The sequence below is a fragment of the Sander lucioperca genome, chromosome 6, assembly GCF_008315115.2.
Source record: "Sander lucioperca isolate FBNREF2018 chromosome 6, SLUC_FBN_1.2, whole genome shotgun sequence".
Taxonomy (NCBI): Eukaryota; Metazoa; Chordata; class Actinopteri; order Perciformes; family Percidae; genus Sander; species Sander lucioperca.
Window position 1 is genome coordinate 33,025,771 of NC_050178.1, and position 14,250 is coordinate 33,040,020.

At 39.4% G+C, this 14,250-nt stretch overlaps 1 protein-coding gene across 2 annotated transcripts in view; it reads right to left on the minus strand.

Annotated features, from left to right (window-relative positions):
* Positions 1-371: 371 nt before the first annotated feature.
* The window catches only part of camk1b (calcium/calmodulin-dependent protein kinase Ib), a 40,823-nt gene continuing 26,944 nt past the window's right edge, over positions 372-14,250 (minus strand). For both annotated transcript variants that reach the window (XM_031323633.2, XM_031323625.2), the window contains 9 exons: positions 10,531-10,605; positions 9,510-9,648; positions 9,199-9,325; positions 8,006-8,081; positions 7,709-7,821; positions 5,610-5,688; positions 4,174-4,261; positions 3,299-3,422; positions 372-2,753 (listed from right to left, as the gene is read on the minus strand). In XM_031323633.2, coding sequence (XP_031179493.1) covers positions 2,656-2,753; positions 3,299-3,422; positions 4,174-4,261; positions 5,610-5,688; positions 7,709-7,821; positions 8,006-8,081; positions 9,199-9,325; positions 9,510-9,648; positions 10,531-10,605 — 919 coding nt within the window. In that variant the 3' untranslated portion in view covers positions 372-2,655. The remainder of the gene's footprint in view (positions 2,754-3,298; positions 3,423-4,173; positions 4,262-5,609; positions 5,689-7,708; positions 7,822-8,005; positions 8,082-9,198; positions 9,326-9,509; positions 9,649-10,530; positions 10,606-14,250) is intronic.

Below are 14,250 nucleotides of genomic sequence, written 5' to 3' on the forward strand. Positions count from 1 at the left end.
GCACATGTATTATTGCTCATTCATTTACTAGATTTGTTTAAAAGTAATAATGTTGAATGGAAAGCTGGAAGGACAACATTTGTTGGTTGAAAGTTGCTAACGTTTTTCTAAAGGTCATTATTACTTTGTAAAATAAATAAATAAATAAATAAGGCATAACGACGGACATGCCATCCATTATATCTGTCAGGGCAGTATTGGTTGCATTATTTCCTGCTTAAGTGCAAAATAATACATTTGCTTAAAATAATTGTTTTCCAGAAATAAGCCCTGTGATTAAACATTTTGGCATATATTGTTAAAGATGTATGTGATATGAAATATAAGCTTACAAAATGTCTTTTTATCTTTTACAAATGGACTCAGACAGATTCATAATGCATAGCAGGGGATTTAATGTACATTTCACTCACAAATATGTTTCAAGCACAAGTCATTGGCTTTCACACTGAGCAGTAATCACTTTTCAACAACCCATGATGCACTGCATCTATTTTACAGTCTATGGTGTATACAGCGGGTACTGTAGCCCAAAACAGCATTTCTTAAAAGGCAACATATTTATTTAACAATCTTATCACACATTGGTCATTCTCTACAAGTGTTTAATGAGCGATCAAAGGAGAAACCTTCACACAAATCATTGAATTCTTTCTGGCTGATGCATTGTAAACTCCAGGAATGAAATGTATGTAGGCCTACAGTATGTCATATCACTCCTGCTATTTTCCTGCCAAGGTGGTTGAGTGGTGAGGTAATGGGATACTACTTGTTTATGTATTTCATCGTCATTTGTTTCATTGCACTGGAATGTAAAAATCTTTAGTTTCCAGGTTCTCTGCCTCAGCAAAGAACAGCACAAGAACAAACATCCAGAGATTTCTTTGTTAGGTTTTCTGGTTCAATCCTCACTCACAGCGCTCAATTATAACAAAGTGAATTCTAACAAAATTCTTTTACTTCTCTAATATATCTTTAGATATTTTCCTACAAATTATTTTTTCAATCGTCGTAAAAGAGCAAACACTGCTATAAGTTTGTCTATGCATGTTTAAAAAAAAAAAAAAAAAAGAGTTGGATGAATGGAAAATTAATACAGAGTTTGTACTCTTCATGCACACACAAACATAAAAAGCACCGGTGGATGTGCAGTATAGATGAAGCGAGTCAATCTGATGCATATTCACATTTTTTAATCCAGGTTTCCTTTCTAAACAGGCTGCATGTTGAGGACATGAGTCTGTAAAATAATGTAAAAAGAAAAGGATTGGAATGAGGGTACGATTACAGTACATGGTGACAGATGCATATCATATTTTGGCTGCAGTCTTTTTTTTTTTTTTGCATTCACACAAAATACTTAATCCTACTAAATCAGCCTAGTCTCGAGTATGGCTAAGCACACTGATCAATGCTTTTTTCTGGTTTGCAAATGTAGGTTTTTTCACAAAATGTACTATAGGATTTGTGTTGAAATACATCAACACAGTTCCTTTATATGTGTCATTGAGAGAGCTGGCAATATACTAATAATATTTCTGAAAAAAACAGGTGTTTGAAGGATTCTTTTTGAAAATAATCCTGATGAAGCTCTCCAGAAAGGCTTTAACAATATTATTGTTTCATATTGTAATGATGACTGCATTTTAAAGTTTAAAATGTGATATACACAAAATATGGAGTTACTGAAATAGTCTATACTTTGACAAAACATTTCAGAAGCTACCTGAAAATAAACTCATCATACTGTATATCCTAAAGGCACCTTAGACAAAGATATAGCCCTGTGCTCAAGTGGTTAAAGAGGTTGGGGTTGAAAAAAGAGAAGGGAGAAGCCGCTCCCTCTCAAAAAGCCTAACCGCTGCACTATATCGCCACAAGAAAAGGCTACATAGTCGATAGATGGAGTTTTCATTGCATAAACTATTCTTACTGATTGTCTGAAAGCATGACTTAAAGACACAGAATGCAGATCTGAAAAATTACAAGATTTGACTCAATTTCATTTCAAATACCGCAACGCATCAAAATGCTCTATGCCTTAGCAACTTTGCACGCAACACTCACACATCATTTGCATCGTACTGTGATACTGCATTTCTGCAACAGGGTATATCTCTTAAGATAACAAAACATGCATGGGGAAACGCTCTCCTCATCATGCAGATATTGTCTCTGGATTAGGAGGTTAAAAAGACAACACAAATATATATATATAAAACAATAAACAATAAAACAAACAAAGAGACAGGCTGAACCAAAAATTAGTAAAAACAGTGTTCAACGAGCTCTGTCCTGCTTTAGCAAAAAACAATCCCCCCTGACATGCTGGTGGAGGAGGTTATCTTCCCCTCCTTCCTTTGTATCCTCTCCCCATTTTAACTCATCCCAAACTACCATTCCAGTCTGTAAAAGTAATCCTCCGGTGCATCATCATCATCTTCATCATCAAGTCTCCCTACTCCTCCTTTCATCCCATTTTAGGTCTTTCTTCTCAGCCTGGACAGACTTGCTCCCCCTGCAGGCAAGAGGTTGGAATGACGCTGTATTCCTAACCAGATAAGGGGGGAGATGGTACCTCCCGTTCCACCAAGGGGGTAAAATTTGGAAAGTCACTGGGATTGATTAGGCAAGTAAGTGGAGCAGGTGCAGGGATCACACCCTGCTGGTTGGGTGGCAGCGGTAGGAGCAGTTGGACAGGGGGTCAGCTCCGCCGTCGACGTTCTGGGAGCATCCTCCCTCGCAACAAGCATCTGAGAGAGAAAAAGGACATACTATCAGTACTGTACCTGTTTGTCATTAAAGCCAATACATATGTTACACTAGAAATGACAACAGCTGCAGTCCATATTCACTGATGTATTTTAGGGGTGTGAATCTTCACTGGTCTCACGATTCAATTCGATTACGATGATCCTGTCAACGATTCGAATCGATTCGATACCACGATGCATCCCGATGAGTCTCCTCCTCAATATTATTATATATTGCAAATTCAAGCAGTCAGATATATATGAACTCCCCTTTTTATTGTATCTGCTCTTAAAAAAAGACACTTCCTGATTGGAGCAGAGTCTGAACACAGTAGACAACAGACAAAAGGCAAAAACAAAAAAAAGCAGCATCCGGAAAATCAACAACACATCAGTAGGCAATAATCGATTATGGTCTGTCACTGCATCGATGCAGAATCGTCCACATCTGCATCGCGATGCATTGATGCAATGATTAATTTCAATGCCTCTAATGTATTTATAGTGTGTGTCTGTGTGTGTGTGTGTGTATGTGCAGCTGGTACCTGCTCCTTCCTCAAGCAGATGAGTTTGGCACGGACTGGCCAGGGGGGGGTTGAGTCCCTCGTGGCTGGTGCCCAGCTGGAGACGCCTCATGTGACGGACCACTGCTGTGGCGTTGAATGCTTGCTGCAGAGGGAAAGACACAAATGCAATATAACCCAGAAAACTGTAGAATCTCATTCATCTGAAACTGAAAGTGGACCAACCTCGACACGGACAGCAGCCTAAAGCAGTGGTTCCGGACATTTTTTCAGAAGAGGGTGCACGTCTGTGAGTTGTGAGCAGTTTATTTAAAGAGTGTTTCATATTAGTAGTTTTTAGAGGCCCTGAGAGTTAAACTGTGCAGAGTACGAGCAAAGTTTAAAGAAAAACATTAAAAATAAACCAAATTAGTGCGCCCAGATAGCTCAGTTGGTAGAGCGGGCGCACATATATAGAGGTTTAGTCCTCGACGCAGCGGTGCAGGGTTCAACTCTGACCTCGGCCATTTCCTGCATGTCATTCCCTCTCTCTCCCCTTTCATGTCTTCATCTGTCCTGTCAAATAAAGGCCTAAAAAATGCCCAAAAGATAATCTTTAAAAAAAATTAACCAAATTCTAGGCACAATTTTTTCTTCTTATTTCCCACACTGGTTATCATCTTGTGATCCCATGGATTCATTTAACAACCCTTGAGGGGGTCCCAACCACCAGGTTTGAAACCACTGGCCTAAAGATTTTTGGCAGTCCCAAATCTTTACCATTTCTAGCTATTCTTCAGTTCAGACCAAGTCAACACTTTTTATTGTAGCTAAACTGTATTCTCTCCATGTACACTAAAAGGCAAAACAAAAAAGCATATGGCATACATCCAAGATAAACTGGAAGTCTGACTTACCTTCCACTTGCTCTTAGCAAAATTCTTCTTGATCTGAGCACTGACAGACTCATGGATGTTCTTATCCAGAGCAGTATCCCCAGCAATCCTGACAAACAGAGGAGGGGTGGGTGGGGTGGGTAAGGAAACATAAGAGTGTGTCTGTGCGAGAATGTGTGCCATGGATAAAAGTGACATGTACAGCCACAACCGGGATTAGTTAAAACCAGAGATGTATAGTAACGAAGTAGAACTACTTCAATACTGTACTTAAAGCAGCCATATTATGCTCATTTTCAGGTTCATAATTGTATTTTAAGGTTGTACCAGAATAGGTTTACATGGTTTAATTTTCAAAAAACACCATATTTGTGTTGTACTGCAGTGCTCTCTCTCACTGCTGCAGATCCTCTTTTCAGCTGGTCTCTGTTTTAGCTACAGAGTGAGACCTCTTTTCTTCTTCTTCTTCTGTACTATCTTTGATTGCACTGCACATGCCCAGTAGCTCAGATGTAGATCATGTCAGCTAGCTAGCTCCATAGACAGTAAAAGAAAGGCTGTTTCTACAACTTCGGTCAGTTACAAGGCAGGATTAGCTGGGAGACTTCTAAATGAGGGCGCACATGTAAGTAGTTCTTTTGTAGATTATGGTGAACTTGTGTGTGTTGTAGCAGTGCTTTGCTATTGAGAACGAGGTAGCATGCTAGCGTTAGCATGCTAGCGTTAGCCATAGCGTTAGCATGCTAACGCTACGAGCTAATGGTTGCGGTTAGCCTGCTCGTTTCGGCTTGTGACGTCACAAGCCGTGCCGATTTTGAACAGCTCACCCAGAGACTGAAGGCAGGACACATTCAGAAACTGTATCTCACTCTAAACAGCATGGGTGGATTTTTTTCAAAGTTTGTATGTGTGTGGAAGCACCAGAGACACAACATAACACCCCAAATCCCAGAAAAAGTGATTTTTTCATAATATGGGCACTTTAAGTACTAAAAGGCTGTATCTGAACTCTACTGGAGTATTATTTTTTTCTCCTACTTCCACTTTTACTTCAGTACATATTTTCGACGACTTTAATACTTTTACTCCAATACATTTTGTATGTGCTGCATCGTTACTCGTTAGGCTAAACATTTGAAATAATATAAACAATATGATATTCAAACTTTTGACTGCTTTCTTTAATAACAACATAACACAATACTTTTACTTTCTGTACTTGAGTTGTACATTTTAAAATAAACTACTTGCAATACTTAAGTACAAAAAATGTTGAATACATTAGTACTTCCACTTAAGTGTGGTGCTTAAAGAGCACTTCAACTTCTACTCAAGTCACTTGTAATTTTACTCAAGTCTGGGTCTCTAGTACTTTATACATGTCTGGTTAAAACTAGTAAATCACTGAAGTTGAGAGTATCAAGGTTTTAATGAGACGACAGAGGGAGGACCAGTACCAGGGGTGCTGCAGAGCCTGATCACAGGTGTAACGTGTGTTGGGGTCTTTCTCCATCAGGTGGACTATAAAGTCTTTAGCTATAATGACAAAAAAAGATTTTACAAAGTCAGTATTCCAAAAGTTGCACCAGTTGCATTCATGTAATAATTTAAGTGCTGTCAACAAGAGAAAACAAATCTTAAGGTAATTCCCATATGCCAGAAAATTGTCCGCTGCATCAATTGTATACTTTGTTCTAAATGTTGAAAAGATCCTTGCCCAGAGCAGGAAAACAGGGATCAAGATCAAGAAACAGGACTGAGGGATACAAAAATAAACATGGGATCATTGCTTTTGCTTGTGGGCTCACCACCTGTAAGGTGAAAGGTAGGGATTGGATAACATATTAACTATCTTAGAAAACTTGAGACATCACTCTCTCTGTATGAGAAAAAGCTTGACTGGCTCTGAAAACACACTCTCGGATAAGAGGTGCTCTCTGTCTTGTACTGTGTGTCAGGTGAGTGAGTGGATACTAACAAGTCCGGGCTGCCTACTTGTTTTTCCTGCTGGATGAGAGTGTCTGTGTGTTGCTGAGAGGAAAACTTGTTTGCACATAAATGTGCCAAACAGCTGTTCGGCAGTGAGTATTTAGTCTTCTTAAAGGTGCAGTAAGCGATGTTAATCCAACACACATTTCGTCAAATTCAGCAAAAATCTCCTCACGGTCTTTTTTGTGCTGAAAAAAAAAATCTGGTGTTCCTACAAAGCCCTGGCTGTGTAAATGGAAAACAAACAGAAAGGAGAGCACGAGCACCAAAACACAATTCCAGCCAATCAGCAACAGGCGACTCCAGTTGCTCGTGCAAGCGAGTGATGGGGGTGGGGTGGGGGCAGCATATGAATGGGCCGTCCGGCCAGGAGTTATCAAGAGATCGCTGAGAAACAGCAAAAGCTTATCCACAACGTAGATAACATCGATTCTGCCATATTTCCTTTAGTCAGCAGAGATACTAGCAGAAGTGTTTCACTGGTTGCTATGGCAATGTGTGTTACATGTGTCCAATCTGGGGTGGAGATTCTAAAGGGGGGGGGGGCGGGTGAGTTCAAATATCAACAATCTTTGCGCAGTATCACTTACTGCACCTTTAAGGGAGAAGGTGCAGGAGAGGACTTTGTTTAAACATGTTTGTTGTTACTGTGAAGAATTTCATCTTATTTCAGTATTTATCAAGGCAATATTTGGCAAAGATTATTGTACTAGAAAATATTTCAGCTCAACCTTACCTTAAGTTTCCCATTCCTTTCTGACATTTATACAATTTAATATTCAATGTCATTTTCAGGGTTGTTTTTATGACTGGAAGATACAATTAAAGAATCCCAGGTTGTTGAGTTTTTCCAGGACATGTGTGGGATGTAGAGTCTACGTTTTAACCCTCACATATGATCACAGGCTTTGTGTTGTGACCGAAAGAATGAAATCACTGGTATAAGCAACAGAAATGAAATGTATCCCATAAAGTGGCTGACCTCAGTCTATGTGATAAAGTAAGGAGTTAAGCAAGGAGGGAGGTTAATGGTTTTAGGCCACTTCTCAAATAGATTAAGAGGAATTCAGTAGGTTTGGGCACTAGGAAGATACAATAGAATAGAATACTTTATTTGTCATTGCTTTAAAGACAACGAAAAGCAGTTTAGCAGCTCCGCATTGACAGCATAACACAACATTAAAAACACAAACAGTCATGCCAGGATAAAATAAATAAATAGATTTAAGTTAAAAAGTTGCATAAGGGATTAGGGTAGATGAAAGTGCATACAGTGCTAACAGACAGACAAACCGGCAACATGCACAAACAGAACAGTCAGACCCAGGACAGTTTCTAAGCTAACTTGAAATCAGGGGAAGCTGTTGACAAAAAGATGTTCTGGGTGGTTTAATAATTGTTTCCCCAGTGACTTTTAATAGATTATGCACCTCGAAAAATAACACATCTAATGAACTTAATGCATACTTGGAGATCTACACATTCAAAGATATATATAGACGTGTTTGATGTGTCTCTCTGAAAAATCTGCCTTTTTAAGAGAAAAATAGCTTGATCATTACTGTACCTGAATCAGAGATATCATCCCAGTAAGGAGAATCAAACTCGTATTCTGCCTTCAGGATCTGTTCGAACAGTTTGGCATCATTCTCATGGTAGAACGGAGGGTAACCACACAACCTGAGACAGACAGGAGAGCACAGATGTCATGTTTTTCTACTAGAAGCATCCCAGGAGGTTAAAATGACAATCACTGCAGTTATAAAAGCAGTCAGCAAAGAAGATGATTATAACTGCATCGGTGAGTATAACACATGAATCTATCCTGTGTTAGGCTCGGTTCATTCTTAGAAAGTGTACTTACAGAATATAGGCTATGACACCAATAGACCAGCAGTCCACTGCTTTACTGTAGGGTTTCTGAGCCAACACTTCAGGGGCTGAAAGAACAAAACAAGGTTATACAAGAGCATTAGCAAGACAGATGTTTAACGATGTGTGACACTAGGCCTGTCGCAATAGTCAATAAATCAATTAATCGCACAATTAAAAAAAAAAGAGCTCGATAACTTTGTGGGTGTGTGTGGGTGTGGGTGTGGGTGTGTGGGTGTGTGTGTGTGGGTGTGTGTGGGTGTGTGTGTGTGTGGGTGTGGGTGTCGCCCGCCCCCGCGAAGCTCCGACCTGCAGACAGCAGAGGAGCAGAAGAAAGTAGCTGCACCTTCACCAAAATGAAGACTGAAAAACAGAACTATTTTGATACAAACATTTACTCGCCATGTGGCAGATAGTCACATAGATATAGATAGATATAATTTATTAATTATATATTATTTAAATTTAATATTTAGTGTTTAATAAATAATTGTTAAATGTAGTACAGAGTCTGTAGTCTATCGCACAAACACTCGACTAATGCTGCAAACATTTGACAGCCAGTATGAATTACCTGGGAGAACATACGTGTCACAAACGGCAATTCCACAACTGTACAACAGCGTGAAAGACGACATACTAAAGGAGATCAAAGACATATTGTGGATATTTAAAATGTCTTCCAGTTCAGTGTTAAATATTAGAAATAAAAGTTTATTGATCTTTGAAAAGGTGTCCCTGCATTATTATGCCATTACATTATATTAGATGAAAATGGTCTCAGAACGACAATATTATCGTTTATCGCAATCATTTGTGGGACAATTTATTGTCCAGCAAAATGTGTTATCGTGACAGGCCTATGTGACACATGTTCATTTTACAAGCAGCATTAGTACGTTAAAAAGTAATTCATTTTCTAGTTGAGCATGTGAGTAAAATTAGAGTGTGACCGTGGTTGCAAAAATTATTTACAAAAATTAAACTGGATTTCTTTTACTGGGCTAAAAATGATTCCTGACTTTGAATACCTATATGAGCTTCCAATTAGCTGTAGACGGTGTTTATTGAAAGATTTTGCGTTACAGTACCAGTCGGATATTGGCATTGTGCTAATATTGCATGACACAGTGTTCCCTGCCATGTTTATGGATTCATTCTGAGCAGAGTCTCTGACTTCTTTACCAACATATCCAGGTGTTCCACACGCTGTCGACATCACACTGCCAGAGCCCTCAATCTTAGACAGACCAAAGTCACTGATCATGATCTTGGAGTCTTCATCCATGCTGTAGTACAGCAGATTCTCTGGCTGCGACGAGGAGGGACAAAACCAAAACCAGAAATGAAAGATGATGACCATCAGTCATCACAGTACCATCAAAGTACCATCACACAAATCATGCAAACTTTTTCCTGAACACACAAAAAAAAATTGTCAATGACACTCATATGCAGGCTAACTTTCCATTAATATCTGTGGCCCGAGTACTGACCTTGAGGTCACGGTGCACAATGCCCATGTCGTGGAGGTATTTGACGGCATCCAGAATCTGCTGAATGAGCTTACTGGCATCTTTCTCCGTGTAGAAGCCCTTCTCTATGATACGATCGAAGAGTTCCCCGCCAGATACCCTAGAAACAGTAGGAGGGATCCAATCATGAAAGCAAGTATGTGGAATATATAGTACTGTATGGAGACAACAACCACACAAATCAGACTGGACTGGAAATAATGGAAGGAGCCCACTGATTGGCCGAGAGAGCTAAAGATTTTCCTTCTTGATGTTTGCAATGGAGGAATAGTGAGATAAAGTCTAAAAGTGTAAAAATACATGGTGTAAACATAATATTTTGAAAATATTTGTGAACAAGACAAACTGTCAAGAGTGTGAGAGAAACCACAGACAGTGTGATGATGTCTGCTTGATGTTAGACTTAGAAGCCACTAGATGGAGACTTCACTCTGTCTACAGATAATGTGAAGCCGTGTGTTTGAGCCTCCAGGAGAAGCAATCTTTTAACAGAAGATCAGAACTGTGGGAGTCTGGTCTTGAGCATTCAAGTGTTTCTCCTTGCAACATATTGTTTTGACGAAGGACGGGAGGAACGGGGACGTACTCAAGAAAACAATTTCCCACTCATCCTTTCTCTTGATAAATGTACACCCTCCCTCTCTGCCTTTCATGTCTATGATTTGCCATTGACTGTGATTAATGCATAAATAATTTATTTTTTCTGGAGCCTCACAGTTAACAGCGCTTCTGATTCTAATCTCTCTCTCTCTCTCTCTCTCTCTCTCTCTCTCTCTCTCTCTCTGACATTTCAGTAGTTGAGGTGGGTGGGAGGCTGACAGGCTGCAGGTGTGAGGGCGAACTCCCCACTGGTGTTCATGAGTAGGCATAGTACAGTGTTGCGTGTGTGTTACAGGGTGCAATTGATGGCATGTGACATGCAGTGTGCGTGGGAGAGTTTGAAACCCACATCACACAAACCCACACACATGTTAATACTCACAGTTGCATGATAAGGTAGAGGTGTGATTTACTTTCAAATATCTCTTCCAGAGATACAATGTTGGCGTGTTTGATCCTGTGAAGAAGATGAGAAGAGAAATAAGGCAACACATTCCTATAATATTAATAATTCTACTAGTCATTCTGTTGTCAACTCTGTGCTCTGCTGCCCCTTGAGACCCGTGGGTGCGGTGATAGGGGTAAAATGATGACTCACCACATCGAGATTGGTATGGTAACAGTGTGTATCATACCTGTATTACACTTTAATAGGCATACTTGTACATTCTAATACAATTCCATGTTCATAGCTCTGGCATAAATTCTACCATTACAAAGGTCGCAAAAACTGAGCATGATAGGAATCATACAGTAAAAGTAGACTTTATGGTAGAACAGATGAATTGGATTGCATTTGGTTGTACAGGTGTACCTAATAAAGTGGCCACTAAGTGTGTACATGTACAAATGTATTTTTTTTTACCCTGTTCCCGCCTTGTGACAACTTTAATACTGTCCATTTAAAGGGGCCCTTCTTGTAAACAATCAAAAGTTATGTTTACATTCAGTGTCTCTCACCACAACACATGATGTGTAGCCCTGAGGTCTAACAAACACTTTCTTTCTCATAAAGCATTTGCAAAGCCAATTTTTTAAAATATTTTTTTTATAATTATTTGCTTGTGTGTAACCCATTCAATTAATTAACCTTAGTACCTGGACTATGAATGTGGGCTTGAGCGTTAGTGAGTTGACTTGAAGGTAGGAGGACAAAGACAACACAAAGACAACATGTGTCTGAGCTGTACCAGAGGTAACTGTGTATGAGTCAGCATAAGCTCATGCTGGATTACGCAAATGACTCTTATCCAGATTGTAAATACATGAACACCTTCATTCTGCTTAGCTCAGTGTGGAAGGAGAGATGGACCCAGTGAAGGATGAATGATGGATTAAACCTGCCGAGTGAGCAGACTCATGTAAAGAGTGTGAGCTCAAGCATGCACTTTCACACACAATTACAGAAGTAAAATAAATGCAGTAAAGGTGCATTTAACTTGAATTTCTGTGCATGTGTGTTTGTGAAGAACTTATTGGGAACACTGGTCATGCAGGTTTATCCTGACTCAGAATGGGCCTTTGGGGTGGGGGTGGGGGTGGGGGGATGGCTACGCATGGCAGTAAGCATGATTGATCCGCGTACAGTGAACGCTAAGAGTCTGTATTACCTTATTTGCAGATGTATGCATACCATATGTTATTTCTGACAATTTGATAAACAAACATGTTTATTATGCTTCAGTAAATAAAAACCGAAATTAACAAAACTGGTTAAAAAAATAATAATAATATTCAATTACTACCGTTAAAATCTCCAGGAGAGTCTGGGGAGTCTAAAACTGAGTTTAGGGCTCCTATTCTAGTTTATGTTCTGCTTGTTCAACGGTTGTTTGGTAAATTGTTCTTAAACACATTTAGAGAAGATCTGAATCACTATTTTCATTCTCAATTCTTGTCATTTTGGCGCTGGTGTTTTTTTCTTTGGGGCTGGCTAAAACCTGCTCGATGGTGTTTTAAGCCCCCAACCTCTTCTTCCAGGCAGCGCTGAGACTGTTGACTTCAAGGCACCTAACCCTAACCATAACCATTGCCTAATCCTAGTAGAGACGTTGGGGGCTTAAAACACCGATAAACCTCTATGTAGGAAAAACCTTGGTCATGGTGACTGTCAGGGAGCTGAAATGTCTATTGAGGGCTGGTGAATCTCTGCAGTAATGACTACATCTGACATCTGGGTGAAATTGGTAGATCTACTGAGTCTTTAATCCATCTTCAGTTGAGTCTAGGCAAGGGCCGGTTACCGGTTTCAAGGTACACCGCGGTTTATAAGAGTCAAGGTTTCAAAACCACTAACATTTTCTGTCATACCGCTCCTAAGGTATGAGCTGTTTTTTATGAGTGGTCAAGGAGAGAAACTGCAGTTTAGTAATCCGTCTCCCTGCCAGTGTGCAGTGTGTTAAAAAATAAAATACATTGTGTTCAATGGAAAAAAATTGTTGTTTTTTTACCCGGACATTTGAAACAGCCATGTTAATAAGCCTTTTCAGAGTTTCAACAGAGCCTCCACAGCAACTTTACACCAACTCCTCTGATTGGCACACAATCATTGGCTACAAATGACTTAGCTAGACCATGATTAGTAACTGTATGTCTGTGTTTGAGTAAATATTTGGTCTATATAAAATGAGAAGAGGATGAACAGCCAGCTAACCAATGTGATGATATCATATGTCTACATTATACATCAAACCACCACTGGGCTGTGCGGCTATCTAACAAACAGTCATCAGAACAGAGATGAGTTGACTGAGTGTATCCAATGAGGATCATCTGGCTCTACATCTGCCACAACCCAAACTGGGCCATTAGACACTAAATTGATAATAAAAAAAATAATTAATTTAATATTCAAATCAAAACACTGTCACAAGTGCTTTACACAGGTTAGTAACATTAAATAAACACCAATAAATTATAGCTTGAGACATAACAGGAGTCATAAAAGAAAAGTCAAGATGACAGGTTTGGCTCATAACAGGAAGGAGAAACGAAGATAGTGTGGGCCGTATAATGTTCTGCCACCGTTTCAGCCTCAGCATTTTTATTACAGAATAACATTTTTGTGTGCCAACTGTCTCCTGTAGTCAAAAACAAGAGAGCAGGTTTACTTCACTGTAAATCTTCAGTGTTGTGGGGTGGGAAGTTTCATTATATGGGATAAGTACATTGCTGACACAAAAGTGGGATTTGATTTTCAACAATTACACAGGTACATGATCAATTTAGTGTCAGCAATACTTTACTTACTGATTGTAAGTTTGGCAGTTGTATTCAAACAACTGGCTGTGATTACACCTTTAACTAGACTGGACTGAATAATCCAAAGAGAGGAAATATATTTTCAATCTGATGACTTCATGACCTTGCAAACCAAAAGGAAATGTTAACATATTACACTATTTTAGCTTACAATTACACCTATTCAAAGCATCAGAAACTATCTGGTTCTCAACTCCTAAATGCTGCTGGAAATAAGACTGATGGCAGTGGTGAGACTGAATCTAAACAGTAACGTTGCAAACCATAAAACAATTATGTGAAAGACTGCAGAGCCGAGGGGGACTGCAGCGTCGGATGATAAATCTCTGTGTTCATCACTATGAGCCACGCCGCTCACCTTTCATGTAGTCATTTGATCCATTGTTAATATAAAAACATTAATTCATGCAGCTTTAAGGAAATACTACTCAGTCAGACCTCGTCCCCATTCTCTGTATACCGAGGGGGAGTTGAGGATGACGTGTTACAATGAGTAATGAAACCTTTGTATGAGTCTACACAAACTTCAGACGAAGAAGGCAAACTATGATTTTCAGGCCAAATTTACTCCATTTTGTCAAAATTGTAACAGCTAACTAACCCCCACCACTCTCATTCCACCTCACCTCAGGAGGGATCATAGCTGTATATTGGCTAGAGTTGTGTCTCCCGTAACCCAGGCAACAAGAGCTCTAAAAATAACATGGCCTGTGGTTCCCCACATCTAAAGAGAAGTACGTTTGAACCGCAATTGTGTTATTGTCACTTGCCTTTGTCTTTATAGAATACAACCGTATATCTCATGCACAGGTAGAAAGGGAACATCTGGGTAAAGAGGAAT